Raw genomic sequence first — 25,330 nt, 5'->3', positions numbered from 1 at the left:
AGCAGGTAATGAAGGAGGTGAACTAGGAATTGGATAAAATACCTCTTTGCCTATTCTATATTCCTGTTACCCCAAATTTATTTTTCCATGCAAAATTCAAAAAATAATCAGATTAAATTTGAATTCAAAAAAAAACAGAATACCTCTTTGCCTATTCTATAGTCCTGTTACCCTGAATTTCTTTTTCCATGTAAAATTCAAAAAATATCTAATACAAATTTGAATTGAAAAAAAAAACAGAATACCTCTTTGCCTATTCTATATTCCTGTTACCCTAAATTTGTTTTTCCATGTAAAATTCAAAAAATATTCAATACAAATTTGAATTGAAAAAAAAACAGAATACCTCTTTGTTTATTCTATATTCCTGTTACCTCAAATTTATTTTTCCATGCAAAATTCAAAAAAAAACAGATTAAATTTGAATTTAAAAAAAAAACAGAATACCTCTTTGCCTATTCTATATTCCTGTCACCCTAAATTTATTTTTCCATGTAAAATTCAAAAAATATTCAATACAAATTTGAATTTAAAAAAAAACAGAATACCTCTTTGCCTATTCTATATTCCTGTTACCCCAAATTTATTTTTCCATGCAAAATTCAAAAATTATCCAATACAAAATTGAATTTGAAAAAAAACAGAATACCTCTTTGCCTATTCTATATTCCTGTTACCCCAAATTTATTTTTCCATGGAAAATTCAAAAAATATCTAATACAAATTTGAATTTAAAAAAAAACAGAATACCTCTTTGCTTATTCTATATTCCTGTTACCTCAAATTTATTTTTTCATGCAAAATTTAAAAAATATTCAGATTAAATTTGTATTTAAAAAAAACAGAATACCTCTTTGCCTATTCTATATTCCTGTTACCCCAAATTTATTTTTCCATGCAAAATTCAAAAAATATTCGGATTAAATTTGAATTTAAAAAAAACAGAATACCTCTTCGCTTATTCTATATTCCTGTTACCTCAAATTAATTTTTCATGCAAAATTCAAAAAATATTTAATACAAATTTGAATTTAAAAAAAACAGAATACCTCTTTGCCTATTCTATATTCCTGTTACCCCAAATTTATTTTTCCATGTAAATTCCAAAAAATATCTAATACAAATTTGAATTTAAAAAAAAACAGAATACCTCTTTGCCTATTCTTTATTCCTGTTACCTCCATGTAAAATTCCAAAAATTCTTAATAAGTACAGAAATAAAAAAATTTACGTAAAAAAAAATTACTCAGGAAAATTAAAAAAATAAAGTAGGCAAACTTTAAAAACCATTATTTATTTTTTTTTTTCATTATATTTCTCTGTTACAAATATAAATTTTTTTATTATATATTCAAATATGGTTAATTTCACAGGTTCACATGATTTCGCGCATAATTACATTCAGTCAGATAATACAAATTCCCTAGAAAACCCTAGATATTCACGAGTTTGAAGCTTTCAATTGCTTTCAATTGCCGATATGCTCTGAGGGCGTTTTCTAAACCTAGCCTTATTTGCATTTTTTTTTGTCATAATGTCATCTATCTATTATTAAAACTGTCAACAATGACATACAGCTATTGTTGTTTATGTAAATAAATTTCTTGTCATTAAACACAATCATGGATAATCAAAACTTGAATAATTTACTTTCAAAAGAAGACAATCATTACACTTTGACACAAGTAAGTCATTTGATTCAAAGATATCAATTGTATGCTATTTTATAACAAAATACATTTTGTTTATTTTTAAATTTAGTTCTTGCACTCCTGTATTAATGAAATATGTGGCTATAAAATACAAAAATTCGAGCAATTCTCAAGTATTGGCTGGAATGAAGAGGAATACAATAACACACGTAAATCTATAAACTATTTATTCAAACAACCAGCTTGTTTATATTTGGATATAGCCAAAATGCCTCAGACATTTTTTTATTATCCCGAAAACGTCCAAGAATTAATAATGACCTGCTTAAAAGTTAGACAAGATCAACTTTGTAATGCATTGATTGCTGATATCTCGCAAAAAAAACAACCAACTGTCAAAGACTTTGATTGGCGACTTAAAGTAATTGTCTCTATCTTAAAATAAATTACTCCTATTGTAGCAATTACTATTAACATGTCATTTAACTTTCTAGATGGTAATGGGCTCTAGTAAAATTTCTTCCTTGAGAGAATTCTTACTGCAGCTGGACCTTCACACTAACTACAAGAATTCCGAGGATATCATTGGCCTTGAAATGACCAAAGAAGAGCTTGACTTGTTCATCAAAACCCTGGAATCAATTTCATTATAAAACACAATTAAATATATATTTGTACATACACTATTTAATACACATAATGTTATTAATATATTAAATAAATAAATAAATTGTTTTTCTTTATAAAACCCTTAAATTAAATACTTATCTGTTATAAGTTATAACTGGTGATTCAAGGAGTCACCAAGAAGTCATACATTGGTCTTGAAATGACCGAAGAAAAGCTTGACTTGTCCATCGAAACCCTGCAATCAACTTCATTATAAAACACAATTAATTATACATTTTTACATACACTATTTAATACACATATTGTTATTAATAAATAAACTGTTGTCGTTTTATAAAACACATAAATTAAATACATATCTTTATAAAATTATTACTGGTGATTCAAGGAGTATTACAATTGAGGTTTTTTTTCATTGTATATTTATTTTAAGTTGTTAAATTTTCAAATTGGGAACAGGTAAATAAATTCATTTTAAAAACGTACATTTGTTTCACAGTTTATTTTATAGGATATAGATAAATGTAGAATATTACTATCATAACTGCTGATCCAAGATACTGATGACTGGTACACTGAATGAGCGAGGTATTTTAAAGTCACCACAATATATTATTATAAAATAACAAAATAAAAAAAAAAAATTAAAAATGTAATATAATCATCAGTGTTTTATTATTTTAATTGAAAAATAATTCACGGGGTTTTTTTTTTTAATTTAAACTTTTTTTTTTTCATCAGTAAGTGTTTGGCAAACGATAAAACACCTCGCAACATTTTCACATTATCAAGATGGTACACAGAACAATCAGATCTATTAAAAAAAATTAAATTTTTAAATTAAAAAAAATATAATAATAATAAAAATCGTTCATCTCGTATTGAAATATTAAATTATCGAGTAAACGGCCCGCATTGTTTATTTAATTATTTATTATTATTTATTTACTTTTTTTTTTCTTTCTCATTTTAATTCTTCGTTGTAATTATCTTAACGGACAATTATTTTAATTAAACTCCATACGATTAAAGTTTTTATCTTTTTTTTTTTAACTATACAATTTTCAATCTTTTTTTTTTTTACTTTTTTTTTTAATTTTTTTACTTTTTAGTCGCGATCTTAACTTTTCATTTAAATTATTCAATGCTTATTTAGTTTTTTTTCATCAGTCAAATATCAATTTCGACTGAATTTATTCTTGCCACTAACAATTAGATGTATTTTTTGAATTTTTTTAATTTCTATACTATTAAATTTTTTAGAAAACTTTTATTTTTTTTTACTATTAACTTTTTTATGATTGGTATAAACGTAGAAATATTTTATGAAAAATTTGAAAAAGGTAGTTTTACTTTGGGACTCAATATAAATCGTGGTTTTTTTTTTTATTTGTTGAATTATTATTTTCTTTAAGTATTTACTTGTTAGGCTGTTTTTTTTTCTTGTAAAAATTACAAGAAAAAAAATTTGTCACAATGTGTCTCTCACTAAATGTGAGAAAAAAAATTGCATTCCGAACAAACGACAAGCTTACACATGTACGAATTTTTTAATTTATTTTAATTTATTTTATTTCTAGATTATATATCAGATATCACTCGAGTTTATCGACTAATTGTAGTTCATTTTTCTACATTTATTAAACTGCTGTTTGCCGATGTGAATGCAGTGATACGCGATACACAATTAAAAAAAAAATCTATCAAGATAAAGGAAAAAAAAAAAAAATAAGAAAAAAAAAATATTTAATTCGTTTGACGCGTTACCCTTTTTATTCCATTCTAAAATTCAAATCATTCATTCAAAATTTGACTTGCTCACAATCATTGACGCCCTTCAATCAGTCAGATCAAATCCTCTCGTAAATTGTATTTTTTTTTATTTAAATTAATATTTGTTATTTTTTTTTTTGTTTAAATCTTTTTGTATTTACTTTTGGGTTTACTTTGAGTATTTATTTATTTAATTAATTGTTTTTCATCGTTAAAATCACATGTACAAATAAAATTTTTAGTTTTTCGTTTCCTATTCATTGCAGATTTTACTGCTTTATTTTAATTTCTTAGTTAGTATTTGAAATAAAATTCTAATAACAATAAATGACACTTGAAAAATTAAGAAAAAAAAAAAAATATATATATATTTATTTTTACATAATTTGTTTTTTTGAAAAATAATAATGACAAATTAAAAAAGGAGATCATTGAATTTATTTATTTATTTACGTAAAAACTTATATAATTATTAATCAAATGTTTATTATCAGAAATTTATTATCAATTAATCAAAATTCTTTTTTTTATGCATTAAATAGCTAAAAAATAATGCTTAGGAAATTTAAAAAATTAAAAATAATCATTACAAGTATTTGTTAAATTCATTTGTTTTTTTTTTTTTTTCTTTTTTTTTTTTAATCGCTGTTTGTTTATTTTGAAAAAAAAAAACCAAAATCCGCCACCCTGTCATTTGAATGTATCAGGCCTACTTTTTATTTATTTATTTATTATTAATTACTTTTTATTTATATTTATTTACTTTTTTTTAATGGAAATTTTTTTTTTTTAATGCTCTCACTCAATTTGATTGACATTATTTATTTGCCAATCAAATTTACCGGTTTATTTATTTATATTCATCAATTAATAATCTTATGAATTATAAAAATTGCTGTTTTACTTTTTATACGTTGTTAAATTTAAGCAGTCATCATCGTTTTTCCATTTGAAAAAAAAAAAAGAAGAAAAAAAAAAAAAAAAAAGAATAATAATTAAAAAAAAAAAACAATTTTTTTTTTTTTTTCTTATTATTTTGCTGTTATTAATGAAAGAACAATATTTTCAGTTTTTGTAGGAATGGTCCAAATATACATATCTATATAATATACTTTTTTTTTTCTTTTTTTTTTTTTTTTGGTTTTAACGAGAAAAAAATGTTTCTTCTTCCCAAAATACAAAATTCGATTAGTGACGCACTTTATTCCTTGAGGGTGTTTTGATGATTTTTATCAGCAATAATTTCCTGTAAATAAATTTAATAATATTTATTAATAAATCTTAAATAAATAAATAAATAAAAGATAAATAATTTTATTTAAATTCAACATACGTTTGTCTTAACAGCTTCGATGTTTTCGTTTACTGCTGCTGCAACTGCTTTCTCATTGATGTCAATTTCCTCAATAGCCTGATGAAAAGAAATATAAATTAGCATTAATTATAGTATTGTTAATATTTAAAGTTAGTCTGTTGTATGAATCACATATTTAAAAGGCAATAATATTAATAAAATATTATGATAATTTATTGAATCAGATGGCCCCTCGCTCGTGAGTCTTCAAGACCAATAAATTAGTATCAAGAACCAGTAAATTGCTCAGCAAATAACTGGTCAGATGGCGATCATCATTTTTCAAATATTACAAAAAAAATTTTATAATTAAATTAAGTATAAATATATTTACCTGGGTAACTGAGGCAACATCTTCGGTGATAACTGGACCAGCAGGTACAGATGAAACTGGAGCTTCAACTAAGACAGTTGGAGTTGAAACTTTTGGTGCTTCTTCAACAATTTCTTTAGTGATCTCCTTGGTTTTTTCAACAACTGCTTCTGGTTCAATTGTATTCTATTTTGAAATAAATAAAAAAAAAAAAAATGTTAGTTGATTGAGTTAATTAATATATCAATATTCTTATAAATAATAATTAATAATAAAATAATAAACATGCTATGTTTAAAGCTGCCTGATAAAATTTAAAAAAAAAATAAATAAAATAATAATTGTTAATTAAGAAAATCATTTGCACATGAAAAAAAAAAATGTTTTTTTTTTAGAATTACTTAAGCAATGCAAGCATGCTAATTTGTTTTCAAGATGCTTTAACACAATAACAAAACAAATATAATTATTTTTATGTTAATTTAAAAACCAGTTGATCTATGAACTTGATAAATCATTTTTATATTTTTAATTTTCATTTGTTAATTAAACTTTTTATATTTTAAAATACATTTTATATATTAAACAAAAATTTTCATTTAAAAATCTCATTATAAAGCTAATTTTTCAATGTCACTTCGAATGAGATTTTAGTTGAAATAACTTTATGATTTATTAAACTTCACAGATCAACCGTTACTTAATAGTAGTATAATAATAATAAATAAAAAATTAAATAAACAATCAAAACGAATAAGCTTTGATAAAAAATCTATAACAATAAACTCATGTTAATAATGGCATCATCAAGAAAAACCAAGAGGCAAACAACACAGTTTGGAAAGGTTGGGATTAAATTGTGTGTTAGGAAATGTTAATTATGTTTTTTTTTTTTTTTTTTTTTGTTTTCGGTGGAAAATGTTCTTGGATCGACGTTATTAAATAGGCGTGTCCACGAGCTTCTTTGACTATTAATTAATCATTGAGATATATATAAAAAAAAATATTTTCATCTCATTGTCAAATCCAGAACGTTCATTCTTCCATCGAAAATATATTTATATATTTTTTTTAATTTCCAGCAAGGAAGGTGTGCAATTGGATGTTTTTTTTTTTATATTAAAAAAAATAAAAAAAAATGAAGAAAAAATTTTAAAAAAAAAAAAAAAAAAAAAAAAACAATCAAAAACAAAGAAGTCTGATAAAAGGCTTCTATGAATTGGCCCACTAGTTAATTTTTTTTTTTTTTTTTTTAAATATATTGTTCAGACTACACCACAGAAACAGCATTTTTTTTTTTTAAAAAAAAACTGCAGACCGCACACGATGATAATATTTTTTGTATGTTTAAATAATTGACGATAAAAAATTCGCCCTGTAATAATCATGCCAATTCAGTTGCTGTGTATTGATGTTTTGTTTTGTTGTTTTGTTTGTTTTTAATTGTTAGTCACCTGGTCATTCTTCAGGATGGTTAATGGACATTGATCGATGTTGATGATATCCCCGTTGTGTTTCATCTCAACATGTAAATCCTCCGAAATAATATCATCGTCATTTAATTTATGATTTTCATTACCATTTTGAATGGTAAATGAGTTATCAACGATAATTGGTGGAGGAAAATCAGTTGGACTGGGACTTCTAGGAGGTGTTAAAATAGAATCAGCTTGATTATTTGATATTTGTTCTTCTGGTGGTGGTGGTAAATTTTCAAGATCATCTGTATCATCAATTATTTCTTTTTGATTATCTTTTTTTTCTTCTTTTTCTTCGTCATCATCATCTTCTTGTTTTTTTTGTTGTTGTTGTTGTTGTTCAAATGATGGTGGTGAAATTATTTCAATATTATCTTTACCATTTGTTATGATAACATCATTTTTAATTTCATCAATATCAATTTTATTATTTTTATTATTATCTTTAATAATAATTATTTCATTTGATACAATTGGTACATCAGCAATTTGAGTTGACATAAAATTTAATAAATCATTATTTGCTTTTGGTAATGGAATTGGTGATTCAGGTAATGGTGGTGGTATTTCATCAGTTGCATCAGATTTTGTTGTTTCAATTTCTTCAAATGACAATGTTGATGGTGCTTTTGGTGATTCTAAAATTTCAACATTTTTTTCAATAATATTATCATCATTAATAATAACAGTATTATTTATCACTGTTGTATCATTATTTTCTTCTATAATATTCATTTTTTTATCATCAATTATTGGTGTATCTAACAATGTTGTTGTATTAATTTCAATTATTTTTTCTTCAACAACTTGATTATTTAATTTTTCTTCTACTTTAATATCTTCATCAACATTGATGATATTTAAAACTTTTTCTTCAACATCAATTGGCATATTATCATTTTTAATATCATCTTGTTGTTGCTCATTACTTATTACAATTGGAGCTGTTGTTGTTGTTGGTGTTGGTGTTGTTGTTGTTTCAATATTTTCAGGTGTAACTGGTACTGGTCCTTCTTCACTTTGTATAATAATATCATTAATCTTAACTGATTCATCATTAATTTTTATAATATTATTATCAACAACATTTGTTGATTTAATTGTTTCTGCTGGTAATTTTAATGCTTCGGCAAGTGCCGTTGCATTTGCTGGTGTTTGTTGGGCCTGTTGGAGGGGTGATGGATCAATGGGAGTTGGTGGTGGACTTGATGGTAATTGGGATGGAAATTCCTCACTGGTTTTCCTCGATATGACAGATGTTGTTATGATTGGCTTTGTTTTTGATGGCATTAATATTTCTGTCTCGACAAGACTGACCTCGATTTTATTCTCGATTTTTTCATTGTCTCCATCTTTTGTTTCCTCGCTAGGGACAGGAGTTGGGTCAGTGGGGGATGAGGGTGTCTCATTCTTTTCCACAATTGATGATTTTTCAGCTTCCTTCGTTTCATCAACTGTTGCTGGTGCATCAGCAGCAACAACAGCAGCAGCTTCAGTTTCCGTTGGACTTGCTACAATTGACTTGTCTTCGGATGGGCTTGTTGCTGCATTTTCAGCTTCTTCACTACCCTGTAATATATATTATTTTATTAGTGAAAAATTATTTATGTAATTAAGTCAATTACACTAGACTCTAAATATATTTGCATTTTAATCATCATTTAATTTTTTTCTATCTTGCAATTTTTATCATTCAAGTTTGATTGAAGATATTAGTTAAAGTATTAAAAAAAAAAATAAAAAATTGCTGATAATATAAATTACTGGTACTTTTCAAGTTTTCCCTTTTTTTTTTTTTTCTTCAACTTTTAAAGAGTCTGTGATTATGTACTTGAGCTATTTTATATTACCCAACTTATCAGCATTTTTGTTTTTATTATTATTTTATAGTTTTATTGAATTTCAATTTGATTTATTTTCAAGTAAAAGCATTGGAAATATTGATACTTATTTGAAAGAAGATAATACTTTAAGGAGTTTTTAAAAACACATCAAACTCGATAAAATTGATAGCAATATTTCTTTTTTTTTTCTTATAGAAAAAAAAAGAACAATACAACTCTCAATTTCATCAACATAAAAAAAATTTAAATAAAAAAAAATGATGTGAGTTAGCAACATATCCAGTGTAAACATTACCCGATAAAAAATAATAAATAAAATTTAAATAAAATTATTCAAATCAGGATAAACAACAAAAAAAAAATAAATAAAAATAATAATTTAATTATTGAATCATTTAGCCGAGCGATTGTTTTGACATTAATGATTCATCATCAACAAAATGATGCTATAAAACAATACAATTATTTAAAAATAAAAAATAAAAACAAAAAAACATGTTTTTATATTTTATTAGTCTCCCCTGATGAATCATACGCGTATTATATTTTTTTAAATAATATTACAGCATTAGTCATAACAAGTCTGCAAATAATAATTATCTTTTATTGAATAATAATATTGAAACATGAAACAGTGTAATGTTGATACTGGTGCATACATTCATCTCATGGCGGATTGAAATAAACACCAGACAATAAATACAAAGCTTGTCGAAACTCAAGATGATACCAAGAGAGTATCTACGACGTTGGCGTTGCACCAGATTATTATTTTTTTTTTTTATTATCCCTTCTTTTAAATTAAATTTTTTTTTTCTTTTATTATTATTTTATTATTAGTTTTTAAATATTTGATTGTTTTTTCAGAGCCGATTTGTTGTATCAATAATTGTTGAACAATAACAAGCCTATTTCCTTCCTGGATTTGTAACACACCTTAAAATACAACTAAATTTTAAATTCACCGATGCATGATACTGAGATAAAACGTGTACAACGACCATGTCACCTGTGAAAAAAATTATTCACTGACCGTGAAATCATTCCATATATATATATATATATATATTTATTTTTTCTATTAATTTTTGTTGTTAGTTTGAAAAATAATAAAAATACCAACTGCAATCATTGAACCCAAATTAAAAATTAATTAAAGAAAAGGAAAAAAAAAAATATTACTGGTTACGTAATTAGTTGGATTGTCGTTGAGTTAAATTTTTGGGATGATGGCCAGTTTTGATTACAAAAAAATCAATCTAATCAAATGCTCAAACAAAAAAAAATGAAAAAATAGTTTGTTAATTTGGATGCAATTTTTTTTATCACCACACTTAAAATATTATAATTAATTAATCAAAATTTTTTTAAAACTCAAAAATAGAGCTTGATTAAATATTTTTCTCCAAGTTTAATTAAAAATTCATTTAAAAAAACTTTTTAATATCACCCTTGATAGTCAACTTTTATGGTTTTTTTTTTCTTTTTAAATATTTTAAACCGGATTTAACGAAATGGAATATGATTAACGAAAATTAAAAAAAAAAAAAGTAATTTAAAAAAATAATAATTTTCAAAAAATACACTAACGACATAAGCCGGAAATACTGACCGGAAATAACTGGCAACACTTTAAAGTGCTTTCACCCCACAAAATAAAAAATACTTTTTAAGTATTAAAAACCAACATAAATCATGCCACAAACACAGTTGGATGCATTTAAAAATCATATTGATACACAAAACAAAAAAAATGCAAAAAAAAAATTATGTATCAATTTATGATTTTAAAAATAAAATTACAACATCCCATACCGTGACATCGTCATAATCGTTGGACTCATCCTCGGGATAAAGTCCCAAAAGGGGAATTGCGGCAAGAACCCGTCGACAACCCCGATAAAAAAAACCGGAAACCGATCGCCCTACCTTTGCCACTGTCTCCATGATTATTTCCAAAAAATTCGTGCTGAACGTTGATAATAAATAAATAATAAAAAATAAAAAATTAACAATGTGTATCACTCAAATAATAAACAAATTGACAATTAATAAATTAAAAAAAATTTATTTCCAAGACAATAATTGTATCGACAATTAGCAAAGACACACGAAGACTCGGTTAATACAATCTCTGTGGTGAGTTTATATAGACTGGTACCAGATTCGTCCCACGACGTAGAAAAGGACAAGAAGTCACGGAATAATGAGCACACGGAAAACAATTTTATGTGGGTGGTTTTTGAAAATATTAAAATTATTATAATAATTAAAAATTAAAATACAAAATAAATTAAAATTAAAAACACAAATTGGTTTTTTCTTTGTATTTTAAATTTAATTAATTATAAAAACATTATTAAATGCAAGGAAAAAAAAATTATCAAAAGAGTAAGTGAGACAAATAAAATGATATAAAACCAAAATAAAGAGGAAAAAAAAAATCATCGCCGCAAACCACTGTTCTATTCTTGGAGCCGGCAAGAAGGCGACGCCGTTGCTGCGTTTTTCGTATTGGTTACCACGGCGCGTGCTTTTTTTTGTTATTAAAAAAATAATCTTATTTTTCCTCCTAACACTCCCCTAGCCAACAACCAAGAAATTTCAACGACGCAATTATTGTCTCTGCTTGAATGATCAATGAATAAATAATATAAAATAATATATGTATATATTATTTATAAGATATATGAGATGAATTTGTTGCAGAATATCAAATAACAATTTTTTTTTTTTTTTTTTTGTTACGTCAATATAGAAAATTATTAGTATATTTGATTTTGATCCACGTGGTAGACCTTGAGGTATAGATTTACAAATAAAAATCTCCAATATCTGATTGAATATATAAAAAATATAAATTGTTTTAAAAATCAAATCATGTAACCTTGGTTTAAAATTTTCATCACATGAATAGATGATGATGATGATGATGATGATGATATTTCTGGATCAAATTTATATATTTAAAGTTGATGATTATGTCATTCAAACAACTGCCAAGTGAGGGCAGCATTGATTTGATCAAAAAATAAATAGAGTAGAAAACTCATTTGATTGTGATGGTTGTATTAAACACTATACTGTTGGTTTAATTTTTGCCAGTTTATATTTTACCGGCTGGTGATGTTGTTGATGTTCAACTTTTTTAATTTCCCAAGTGATTTAAATATAGACAAAGAGAAATAAACATGGCACGTGTTTGGCATGACATAAGGATGATGAATAATCAAATCAAAAAAAGGTAAATAATAATTTTAAGATGCGTGATATGATATCTTGGATTTGAGTGGCTTCATAACAGTGACATGTTAAACAAGTTGATTAGATCCGGAGATTAATATTTACTTATGAGATTAACCAGTGGGATGTTATTTTATTGAAATTGATAGTAAAATAAATCCTTCATAATAATTACAATTGTTATAAATCCAAATTTAAAAAGATCATCATTTTTTATATAATAACTTAATGATGTCATTTAAAATGACGTTCAAAGATAATAAATTTTTTTCTCCTTGGTTTTTTTTTTTTCTCTCAATTTTTTCTATTATGGACTTTCTTTCTTTATTATTTTTGTCGAGTCAGGTATGTGCAGTATTATTGATGAAAAATATTTGAAATTTTCGTGGAAAAATTTTTATTTGTTTGCTAATTTGACAAGGTTCGTAGTAAACATTTATCGAAATGTTATAGCCATGAAATAGACTTAGACAAAGTAATGATTTTTCAAAAAAAAAATTTGGAAATTTGTAAAAGCTTAGAAAAAAAAAAAATAAATAAATATAATGAAGAAGTCAAGGGCAATGTTTGGGCTTACAGACTAAGTCAATATGATGTGTAAACTCTAATGTCAATTTTTCTAAAATATATACACATATTATTTACCATGAAAATTGCAATCATTGTTTAACATTTTTTTTCTGCGAAAGATTAAATACTACATTTCCATTAAAATGTTATGAAGAAAGGAAAAATTCATGGTAAATTTTTTTTTTCTAATTTTCATTTTTTTTTTCCTAATTTATATTCTCAGAATTTTTCGGTATATTTGAACGAGTTTAAAAGAAAAGGACAATTTTCTATTGAAGAAGATAGTTATCTGCCATTGACCTTTTTTGAAAAAAAAAAAAAAAAAAAAAAGAAAATCATTCATCAATTTTATTTGACTGAAGTTTAAGTTAAAAGCTTATTTGCAACGCATATCTCATATACATGATCCTTGTTTGAAGCATGAAGTAACAAGGGTAGTATTTTTTTTTTTTTTTTTTGTGTGACATGGATACGTCCTTGAATGTTTACAATGTTTTATGAATGGTAGCATTGATGTACCTTTGATGATTGAGGAATTTCTTTTTTTTTTTTTCTCTAAATTTTTTGGCATAACTTTCATTCACATGTAAGATGTGATATCTATACATTTGACAATAGTTTTACGTCGGTGGGAATACCCATACAACTTTCATGGACTCCTTTAAATAGGGCCAACATTTTAAATTTTGGTCATATTTCTATGGTGCATAGCCAAGTGCAGACGTACACTGCCAGTATATTTAATTTAATTAATTTAAATAATCAAGTTAACACGTGTGATTTTTTGTGATTTTAAATTGTGCATTTTTTTACAAGGTAAGAATTTATTTATTTGTAGTAATTATTAAAATTTATTTAATTTTTGTGTGACACATTTCAAGGGCTTTAAAGCCAAGTGCTTAACTTCTAGTACAGTAATAAAATTATAAACTAATTATGACAAACTTGCACCTTGAATTTTCGTCCAACATTAAGATTTATATTTTTAATTTAATAATATTATAAAAAATATAAATATTAACATGGGACGAAAATTCGAGCTGCAAGGTTGTCATAATTTTGTCACTATAAGTTAGACACTTTTCCTTAAAGAAATGAAATTAAAAAAATATATTATATATTTAAAATATTACAATCAAATTATTAAATGTTAAAATCATATTTTTAAATAAATTGATAAAATGAAAATTTATTATTTAGATTATTTCCTATTTTAATTTTTTTTAAATTTTATTATTTCTAGTTTGTAAAAAATGACTGGAACATTAGATCCAACTGGACTTTATTAAATAAAATAATATCTAAAATTGTTTTTAAAATAATTAAAAAAAAGAAATGATAATAAGGCGTTTATCAATCGTATCACTATAGCTGGGATCTATTGGACAATATATCAATATATCTATATTTGATATTAAAATAAAAAAATATAATGTAAAAAAATTAATATATTAAAATATAAATAATGGATAAATGTATGATGGTGGATAATAAAACTTTTATAATTTCAAAGCTCTGTATATGTATGTAAGTTTTTCTTGTAAAAAAAATATTTAAAAAAGAAAAAAAAAATATAAATGATAATAAAGAGGCCACGAAAAGTCTCAAGAGTTTTTTTTTTTTTTTAACTCTCATAATTTCGACCCCTGAAGCAAAATGTTATGTAAAAAAAAAAAAAAAAAAAAAATTTAATCAACCAGCAGGAATTTGAACAAAAGGGGTTTCTCGGTCAGGAAGCTTTTGGAATTCCCGGGTGAGGCAATGAATTGAAAAGCATAAAAGTGTATATGATAACAAAAAATATAAAAATGATGAAAAATATGAAGAAATTTTGTTTTGAAATATTTTTTTTCTTTGATAATTTTAAAAGTATAATAGTTTTTGGTCTGTTTATTCTGGTGTTAATGGTTTATCTATTTAATTTAAGAGACTTGGCTGTAAACTCTCACCGATATCTCCAGAGAGAAGAGACCTATATTGAATTTCCTGTTTTTATTATATTTTATTTTTCTATAACCAAAAGAATTGGCTTGTATCAGACAAAAAGGACACTCTGGAAATGAGCCAAAAAAGAAACATCTTGACTTGAGATCTTTGTATTCTGAACAAATACAATTGAACATTTTATTTTTTATCCAAGACAAGCCAATCGTTTGATAATTTTTTTTCTAATTATATTATTGAAAAAAAAAAAAATCAAGTCATCGATTATATATTAAAGGGATTTTTTTTTCAAATTTGTACTTCAGTGGGTTTTTTTTTTTGCAGTTATAATAATGCTTGGTTCGATGTTTTCACCCATAAATGCGAAAAGTTCTGCGAGTCCGCCGGTTGTCATGGCAACGAGTTTCAATGTGTTCCCCGGCTTTCAGGCGTTTTCGCTCGATACTAGACGACGCCCAAATTTACCAGGGGTTTTGCTACGTATCGAGATTTTATTCTCATGTTTTATTTATTCCCATATTTTTATTAAATCCACTCTTTATAATTGTTTTTAAAATTTTATTTTGACTACTTTAGTTTACTTTCTAATCATTGTTTTATTTATTTTTTTTAAAGTGTTGAAAGATTGAAATCTACACGATCACGTTGAGATAAATTAACTATGCAACTTAAAATCACACTTTAAGCAAATTCTTTTGTTAATATATATTATATTCAATTTTTTTGCAATATTTGCAAAATTTATTTATACTTGAAATATGATATTTTGCCTACTCAACAATTTATGTGAATTAATTTTTCAATGTTGCGTAATTTTTATTATAAAAAAATATATAAAATAATAAAATTATTTTATTATTTTATAAGTATATTTATTTTTTTTCAATTTTTGATATTTTTTTTTTTCTATTTATAAATTTATTTTATCACTGGTCGTTAAAAAATCATAAAAATAAATGATTAGATAAAATGTTTTTTTTTTTGTTATCACCTCGAAAACATGAATAGTCAAACGTTGATAAATAAAAGAAAAATTTAAATATCTAAAAAATATTTAGGCCATTTTTTTTTTCAAGTATATTACGAAAGAATATCTGAGCAAACATTTTATTTATATTATTTGCAAATGAAATTGTTGGTGTATGGGTTCAGTGAAATGTAAAATAATCGTAGCAAGTTTTTTTTTTTTTTTTTTTTCTTATCAAGATAGTTGTTATGGAAGAATAAATTGCAATAAGAATTTTTAAAATATTGAAAAATTCAACAGTTGTAAAAAAAATTTATAAAACCAGCCAAATGATATCAAATATTCTTCAAGACTATTCAATTTTTTTTTATTGAAAAATAAAAATTCTACCTCAATGCATAATAGCAGCTAAAACTTTCTATCATTTAAAAAAAAAAATAATCAACAAAAAAATACATTTAAAAAACAATTACCAGCTATGATTGAAAAAAAAAATAAAAATCTAATCAACTAAAAAAAAATTATTATTTAAAAATAGAATGAAATAATAATAATTATGTTTTGTAAATAGTCATATTTAAATTATTTCTGCTTCATTAAAAAAATGTATCTCTTCAGGGTCACCACATCATTGACCGGATGTTTAAACTTACAGGTTAAAAAATAAAATCAAATAAAAAAAAAAAAAAAAAAGAGGCTGCACACCTTGCGAACAGGTTCTGATCATCACTACACCTTCTTCACCACTAGGGTAATAATTATATTTTCCCCAACTACCTTATACATATCATACACTTTTCAAGGTCAATTTTTAATATATAAAAAATCTTTTTTTTTATCTTCAAATTATTATTTTTTTTTTTTATATTTTGATTGATTTTTTTTATTTTTGACAAGCAGCTGTCATTTGAATGAGTTGAGTCTCATTTAATATTTTTCTCCCCTAATATATAACTTGATGAGCTTGACGATACCGAACAAAAGCTGACGTGTTTCGTCATTGCACTTTCCCTTTTTGTGTTGTCTCCAGATGAGTGCAAAAAAAAAGGGGCGAAAAAAAAAAAATAATAATAAAAATAATATAAGGGAGAATTTTTACTAGGTGTTGCGGAAACAATGTGACATTCATTCGAGTGTAAAGAGATCAACCCTGAGCTTTACTTTTTTATTTTCTATTCACATCCTCAGATCAATTGAAAATTTTTGATCTCAATATTCTATATAAATTATTTATATGTAACCCCAAGATATAAATTTATTTTACTATTTTTCTTTAATTGGTAAATAATGTTGATAATTTAAAAAAATATTTATAATTTTTTTTTTGTACAGTTGGGTGGTAAAATGAAGCAGGTAGTTATATCCGGGAAGTTTGGCCCGTTGAACCGTGAGTAGATATTTTCAAACAAAAGAATCCACATGGTCAACTAATTACACGATTAACAAGTTGATAAAAAAAATTTTAAAATAAACTTATTGTTATTAAAATAATAATAAATTTATTGATAATAATTCAATGATTAATGATTGATGAAAAAAATAATTTTAAATGTAACATAAATAATTTTAATATACGAAACAAGTTATTGAGCTATACAATTTAAAAAAAAAAAAAATTAATATGCCATTTCATCAATCAATGATTTAACAATTAATTATTATTATTATTATTATTATTATTATTATTATTTTAAAAAATATCAAAGATTTAGACACTTGTTTTAAAATACAATTTTTAAATGGAATAATCATGTATATCGATTAGAAAATCTCGTCACAGTTTAAAAAAAAAAAAAAAAATCTATAAAGAAAATGATTAATTGAAATGTCGTTAAATGCGGTTCGATTAAAGTTGGTTAGACGCTAATTGCAAGTCATTAAATTTTAAATGTACATTTATATGTCAAGTTTAGATGATAAACGATATGTGAATTGTAGTCAGTGTGTCTGATGCGTGGGTTTATTAAAAGATACATGAGTCTGACTAACTGGTTGTCTTGAATTCAAACAAATTTTCAAGTATATTTTATATAAATTAAAAGACAATGATAAAATGGGTGAAATTGTATCTTCAATACTGTTCATTGTTCACAAGCAATAAGATTAAATGAAAATAATAATTTTAAAATTCTCAAGTTGTATCAAAACACATTTAAGATAATAAAAATAATAATCATAAAAATAAATATGACATTGAAAAAGTTGTTGATAAAAATCATTGGGCTTTAGCAATCGATGAGAAATAATTCAAACTCAAGTGAGAATCCTTTGAGGATATTATAAAATCAACCAAGAGAACCACTCCCAGTTAAAGTCTGCAAAAAATTTACACACACGCAGAGGCTAACATCCCACACAGTTAAAATAATAATATATATATATATATATATATATATTATTTTTTATTCTTTTTTATTAAATGTAAAGGTATATATTTTTTAATATATTTTTATTTTTTTTAATGGAGCCAAGAGACGATAAAAAGAAGATGAAAAAGAGACAACCAAAGAAAAAAAAAAGGATAAATGATGAATAAAGAATATCAAAAATAATATAAAAAAAGTGTAATAATGATAATAATAAATAAAAAAAAGGATGAAATTAGTTAGTATAAGGGAATGTTTTGAAGGTTTTATTTTTTGAGGTGAGGCCAAAGAGGTTTTTTACATGCTGGGAATAAAAGGATCGATGTTACGAGGATAATTCAGTGGGAAGCCGGTTTTTTTTTAAGTTTTTTTTTTGAGGACCAAGGAGGGCAGCAAAAAGAATGACTCATGATGGGACTCGTTTCATCCCCCACTTAAATCAACTCTTTAATGTCAATTTTATTTTTTATATATATCAAAAAAAAATTTACCCTTGTCTAAATTTGTATTTTTATTTAGAACAAGGAAGAAGAACGAATATCAAGGACGTGATAGATATTTCTTAATTTTTTTTTTTTCCCATTATATTATTAAATCATGCCTGGGGAGGTCAAACAGACACGAAATAAATCAAAAAAAAAATCTATATATACTTGTTATTATTAAAAGCAATTATTATTTAATAAATTTAGCTTTTAATAATATTAATTATGAAATTTAAATATTTAAATTTGAATGAATAATAAAATTGCAAGATAATATTGTTCTTTTTGTTTTTTTAGGATAAATTTTTTTCAAATGATTATAGGTTTTATTAAATTAATTTTTAAAAATTCACTAACCTCAGCAAGAGTTTCTTCTTTTGTAACATCTCCATTTTTGGCAGCTTCATCACGAACTGGCTTACTCTTGTCTTTTTTGCCAAAACTTATCGATCTAAACCATTTTTTTGGCTGAAAAAAAAAAATTAATTTAATTATATTTATAAAGAAATAATTGTATATACCTATATGTATATAAATTTTGATTAGATAATAATTATAATTACCTTGTCCTTTTTTTTGGACTCTTTTGAGTCTGGTGAAGTTGCAGTTGTTGGACTTGCTGGTGTTTCTTCAGTTGGTGTTGTTACTGATTCAGTACTTTCAGCTGTTGTTTCAACTGGTGCTTCTGATTTTGTCTCTTCTACTTTAACTTCAGCTTCCTCCTTTAATTTAACAAAAAATAAAATTAGTATAAACAATAATTTTCAAATATATAATTTTAAAAAATGATAATTATTATTGTTGAAGATTAAATAATCAAGAGATTATCAAAAGATAGAGAAAAAGTACAGATAGTTCATTCAACTAATATTTATAAGTATAAAAAAAAAAAACACTTAGTAAGCTGTGTTTTCCTCAGTCATAGTCTTGGGTTCTATTGACCCTCCCAAATTCCAGGCCAATTAACATTGGAATTTTTTAACGGCAGTTAGAATTGAGAAAGAAAAGTAAAGAGAACAAAGAAAAAAAAAAATTAAAAAAATAATAATAATGTATATACAAAAAGATTGATGTTTATGAGAAAAAAGAAAGGCTGATGATTATTATCATCGGTATGATGATGATGATGACTCAAGAATAGTACAAAACGATTCATCAGTTACCCTCTTTGTTAGATTAAAGAGTCAAGACACTTATACTCATTAAAAAAAAAAAATTGATTATAATGAAAGAGAAAGGTTATTATCAAGTTAATGATGAATTTTAAATAAAATGAGTAAAGCAGGTGCTTCAAGCTTTATCATAATGATAATTTAATACAAATCTACTTCAACGTTAACTAAAATTTACAATTTAAATGACAAAAAAAATATAAAAGCTTTTCTGTTGTTATTTCGTTTATCAACTTGTATTCATTAATAATTAAAATAATATGTATTAATTTTCTTTTAATAAAAATTACAAATAATAAAGGGGAAACAAGTTGAGTGAAAAATATATATAAAAATAAAATATATATATATATATATGAGTCAACTTGTGTGTGACGAATGACAAGATTAAAGTTTTGTTTGACTGTAAGTAAATTCGATGCGTAGCTGTGACCGAACATAAATGAGTAAAACGATGTGATACTGAATTGAGTTTGTATTATTTATTGTATGTATGGAATGTTGGCAGGATGAACGTATACGTCAAAATACAAACTTTGAAATGCATTATTATTTTATGTATATATGTTTATGAATATTCATTTATTATGATTATGAAAAACAAATAAAACGACTGTGAATCATACTCGTATTTCATACCAGTTATCCTGGATATTTTTTTTCTTTTTGTTTTTTTTTTTTTTTTTCAGCAGGCAACATTTTACACTTGGTGATTTGATAAACAAACTTTTTCAACCCTGACAGTATTAAATAAATTGTTATTATTTTAATTACAAAATAACTAGTATTTTTTTTACTCCAAAATTTTTTTTTGAATTGCCAGTAAACTAAAATTATTTTTAGTTAATAATAAAACAAAAAAAATTGTATTTTAAAAGTTAAGAGATAAGCCAAGCAGTAAAATCAAAAATATATTTCTTTTTTTTTTTACTTTTCAATTTGTTATTTATTTCATTTTATGTAATCAAAGAAAAAAAAAAAAGCTAACGTTAAAAAAAAATTATATTTTTTAAATTTATTTTCCAAAAGTCACAAAGTTTTCAGCAAAAATTGAGGTAAAAAAAAAACCAAGTTCGCATCCGGCATTTAGCAAAGGTCTGACACGCGATGCAAACCGTGAAAGGGAATAAAAATAAATGAAAAAAAAAAAATTATTTTACGCGTGCCTTCTGGTTCGTGCAGATAATCAGGATGATCCCTGTAAGGTAAAAGCTAGACAACGTCTATCTTAATACTAAAAAAGCTAAATATATATTACTAAAAACACCAAAACAAGAATATAAAATAAATTAAATAAAACAACTCATGATACACCAGTTGTTTTTTTCAATATAAAAAAAAATCTAGGTTAGTTTATAAATAAATATAAATTAAAAGTGAAAAATAACTCGAGTTTATTGAGTAATAAATTAAGTAAATAATTAAACTACCATTTTTTTTTATCTCTACTAAATTAAAGTAAAGAAAATTTATTGAGATATTTATTTGGCCACGGTTAAAATCACGCCTTTTTTTTTTTTTGTTTCTTTAATTGAACATATAAAACGAATTGATCTCTAACTTGTAACTATTAATGTTTATCATTATTAAATTTATTCATGTCTTCAGTATCAGTGTGATTCATCACCAAAGAACGTACACACATAATAAACAAAAAAAAAAAATGATAAAAATAAATTTACATTTTTCTTATATTTTTTTTTTGTTTTTCAACTTCATGACTTGATAAATAAATAATATTATTTCCCTTTTATTATTTATGTCTTGCCACTGCTTTTACATGTCTAGCATATTCAATTATGATAATGAAAAAATAAAATAAAATAAAATAAAAAACAAAGAATATTAGTGAATTGATAATATCATACAAAAGAAAACTTGTAGAATTTCGTGCAAGATATTGACAGAAGCTCAACACATGTGTTTAATTTTTTTTTCCACCTGTGGTTATTATGTTATTTTTGACATGAAGAAAAAAAAAAAAAAAAAACATTTGAAATATTTATGTGATGCTGTGTGGTTTTAGCTCAAGGCTGCAGGAGTCTTTGCAACCTGCATAGCATCATCAAGGTCAAGATCACAAAATACCTTCATCTCCCCTCGTATCCTCATTTCCAAGGGGAACAACAATAAAAATAAAAACCCTTTTACCCGATTAAAAACCAGTCGATAATATTTTAAAATTATATTATATTCTCTCGTTAATATTACCTTGATGGTTAAATTAAAGAAAAAAAATCACAATAATTATTTTAATCATCACGAGAATTATAATATAAATTTAAAAATACTTTAACCAAACTTGATACTCCATATGGCAAATAAAAAACATAAAAAAAAAAATGTTGATGACTAGAACAATGGAAATACGTTTGACTGGTTTAAATTTCAAGGAGGCTCTTTCCATTGTCGTGTTTTAATATTATGCATGTAATTCATTTGAACCCTACACACTAATAATGACGATAATGCAAATAAAAAAATTCAAAAAAAAAAAAAAAACATCTGGGATGTTATGCTTGATTTACCTGAGTGAATTATAATTTTGATCAAATAATATTTTACAATTTTTACGGATTTTAGGCTCCGTTAACTTTTAATAGATACAATAATTTTGAGGTCAAATATATATCGTGAGAATATTTGTAAAATCACTCATGCGAATATTGATTATAATTATAATCACGTTGATAGATAAAATTTGTTTGATTTATTATTAAAATCTATTTAATCATTTTGTTTTTTTTTTTTTTTATTTGAGTTTGAGAATAAATATAACTAGATAAGTTGTGTTAAACGAAAGAGAATATAAAAGATGAATATGAGAGTTAATTGATAGACTCAATTATAAAAAGAAGAAAAGAAAAATGACTTGAAGAATATTGTCATTAGATTGATGATTATTAAATCAGAAGAACAGTAGAAAAGAAGATTATATAGTGGATATAATAATTTGTTGATGTTTTCTTTTTTTTTTTCTAGATTTTAACTAGAAAAAAAAATAAATAAATAACAGTAATTTACCTTCTTTTCATTAATAGCTTCTGTTTCTGTTTCTGTTTCCTTTTCAGTAACTGTATCTTTGTCTTTATCTTTTTCTTTTTCTTTATCTTTATCATCTTTATTATCAGATGATGATTTTTTAAATGAAAACAAATGTTTTAATTTTGGACCAACTGAATTTACCTTTTTTTCAGTATCATCTTTTTCAACAACAGTATCTTTATCCTTTTCTTTTTCAGTAACTGTATCTTTATCATTGATAACATCCTTGTCATCAGTTGTTTCATTGTGTGATGCAGTACCATTGGTTGTTGGTTTAACATCAGCTTCTTCAATTCTTTCAAGTTTACCATCACCAACAACTGATGCATCACCACCTTCAACAGTAACACCATCTTTTTTTGGTGTCGTCGTCACGTCCATTGATTTTCTGCTGTGACGTGCTCCCATTTTGATAAATCAAAATATTTAACACACAATATTTTAAAATCTAGAAATTAATCTGGTTATTCTGAAATCAAACGAAAAAAATTTATATTAATATTTTTGTCTTATTAAACATTCAATCTTATAATTATATTTTAATTAGCCTAAATTTTTTCTATATTAATTAGGTCTTGAGAGTAATATTTAACTAAAAAATTTGTGGAATTTAAATAATCATATAACAAATTCACACGTTGAGGCAGCACAATTGTAGGCACAGTTTTTATTTATTTATTTTTTTCACGACATAACGGTTTATGTTGAGAGTTGTAATATGAAAAAAAAAAAAAAAAAAACAAATTTCACTCACAGGTATTGTTGAGAAACAGGGCACACTAAGAACAAAGAAAACAGTTTAGAACGTAAACTACTCATATTTTTATTACACTCTAAAAATCACCACGTGACCAAAGTACATCTGTCCCAGTAATTTATGTATTTTTGAGTGACATATAAAAAAATGATTTAAAACAAAAAAAATATAATAATTCACCTTTTTTTTTTTTTCTTTTTACGGTTTAAAAAACAAAGAAAATAATAAAAAAAGAGGCCAAAGTTATTTGAGTGTTGATTCTGGTTCAGAATAGGTCAGTGAGGTGGTTTTTTTTTTTTTTTTTTTTCATTTCAAAAAGTTTAATCTTTGTCAGACAATCTCGCAAAAAAAAATATCAAAACGTCAATAGAAAAAAATTAAAAATTAAAAATGATTTATCATATAAATAAAATGAACATTATAAATTAAATTTAAAATTAATTTAACAATTTATTATAGTGTCATTTAAAATATGAAAAATAAAATTGATGAATTATATTTTAAATAAAAAAAAAAAATCAAGATTTATATTATTTTATACTTTTATTTTCATTTGAGGACAATGCACTTCACAATAAAGTACTATAATTGGCATCAAGTATTTCCGGTTAAAGTATGTGTGTGTCTGTGTATACATAAGAAGGTCAACCAAGTGTATCTACCATATTCGGCATGACTTAAGAAACCATGATACACTCTTAATAAATAAAATAATATATTATTATTTATACAAGTGTGAATGACACTGTGTTTATTATTTTCTATATTTTGTTTTTCTTTTTTTTTTCATTAGTATTTACTATTTTTAAATGGATTAAATATTCAATCGGATCAATGGATATTATTTAACAGCTGTTTAGATCGTCAAAACAACTTAATTATTATTATTTTATTTGAAAAAATAATATTTATATTTTTAAGAGAATATATTATAAAATTTAAAATGCTAAATATTATATATATTTTATTTTTTCACTGTAAGCTATTGTGTATAGAAGATGCTATAGTTTGTCGCGTTTTACTTTCGTATATAACATCTGCTCATTTCTTAGTCTCTGTCTCTCCTCTCTACTTGGTAATGAAAATTTATTATAATGCGAATCAACCGAGCATACTATGTTGTATATATTCGCACGTGTTTAGACGACAAAAAAAATAATAATTATAATAAATAAATGATGCAGAAAAAAAAGAAGTGACTGGAGCGAGTTGATGCAAGAAATTCTATATCTTCTTTTTTTAAAAAATCATAATAATAAAATTATTATTCTACGAAAATAATGTGGAATTTATTAAATGAATTTTAGTGTGAATTTACTCAACAAAATTGTATAATATTTAAAAAAAATATTTCATATATTTTGGAGTAAAAAAAAACAAATACTGATATAAAAATATGTGTCGGCGTCAAAATATTTTCTGCATCTTTGCGCAATAGATAAGACACGATTTTTGTGTTGACTTGGTATTTATATATATTTTTAACACTTAATGTAACTTTTACAATTCTCTTGGTTTAAATTTTTTTTATCGCACAAATGTCAATTTATATTATACACCCATGATATTATCGAAAAAATAATAAATAAATAATTTATAAAAGATATTTTTAAAAGATAATTAAAATTTTATTCAATGATTCAAGTAGACATTGTCGTGTTGTGTTATTTTATTTGAGGATTTTTTTTTTTTTTTTGGCACATTTTGAATAGAGGGCAGGTGAGATACCTCACAACT

At 24.3% G+C, this 25,330-nt stretch overlaps 2 protein-coding genes across 5 annotated transcripts in view; one reads left to right on the top strand and one right to left on the bottom strand.

Annotated features, from left to right (window-relative positions):
* Positions 1-1,465: 1,465 nt before the first annotated feature.
* On the top strand, positions 1,466-3,527 carry LOC122852354 (COMM domain-containing protein 8-like). Its single transcript, XM_044152116.1, has 3 exons — positions 1,466-1,685; positions 1,762-2,073; positions 2,147-3,527. Exons 1-3 carry the CDS (start codon positions 1,623-1,625, stop codon positions 2,303-2,305), a joined length of 534 nt encoding a protein of 177 aa, XP_044008051.1. The 5' UTR covers positions 1,466-1,622; the 3' UTR covers positions 2,306-3,527.
* Positions 2,827-25,330, bottom strand: part of LOC122852326 (A-kinase anchor protein 200) — a 35,236-nt gene continuing 12,732 nt past the window's right edge. For 2 of the 4 annotated variants that reach the window (XM_044152073.1, XM_044152074.1), the window contains exons 2-8: positions 22,816-23,305; positions 19,183-19,341; positions 18,977-19,087; positions 7,177-8,769; positions 5,744-5,908; positions 5,389-5,466; positions 2,827-5,301 (exon numbers count right to left, since the gene is read on the bottom strand). In XM_044152073.1, the coding sequence (XP_044008008.1) occupies positions 5,257-5,301; positions 5,389-5,466; positions 5,744-5,908; positions 7,177-8,769; positions 18,977-19,087; positions 19,183-19,341; positions 22,816-23,244 (2,580 nt within the window). In that variant the 5' untranslated portion in view covers positions 23,245-23,305 and the 3' untranslated portion in view covers positions 2,827-5,256. The remainder of the gene's footprint in view (positions 5,302-5,388; positions 5,467-5,743; positions 5,909-7,176; positions 8,770-18,976; positions 19,088-19,182; positions 19,342-22,815; positions 23,306-25,330) is intronic. The other 2 variants (XM_044152075.1, XM_044152076.1) reach the window with 1 other exon arrangement.

The sequence above is a fragment of the Aphidius gifuensis genome, linkage group LG3 (assembly GCF_014905175.1).
Source record: "Aphidius gifuensis isolate YNYX2018 linkage group LG3, ASM1490517v1, whole genome shotgun sequence".
Classification (NCBI taxonomy): Eukaryota; Metazoa; Arthropoda; class Insecta; order Hymenoptera; family Braconidae; genus Aphidius; species Aphidius gifuensis.
The sequence above is the reverse complement of the archived record's forward strand: the minus strand, read 5'-3'. Positions and strand labels throughout refer to the sequence as shown.

Coding starts and splice junctions, on each gene's coding strand:
- LOC122852354 (XM_044152116.1), top strand. CDS start 1,623: ATGGATAATCAAAACTTGAATAATTTACTTTCAAAAGAAGACAATCAT. Junction 1,686..1,761: donor ATCATTACACTTTGACACAA/GTAAGTCATTTG, acceptor TTTTAAATTTAG/TTCTTGCACTCCTGTATTAA. Junction 2,074..2,146: donor ACTTTGATTGGCGACTTAAA/GTAATTGTCTCT, acceptor TTAACTTTCTAG/ATGGTAATGGGCTCTAGTAA.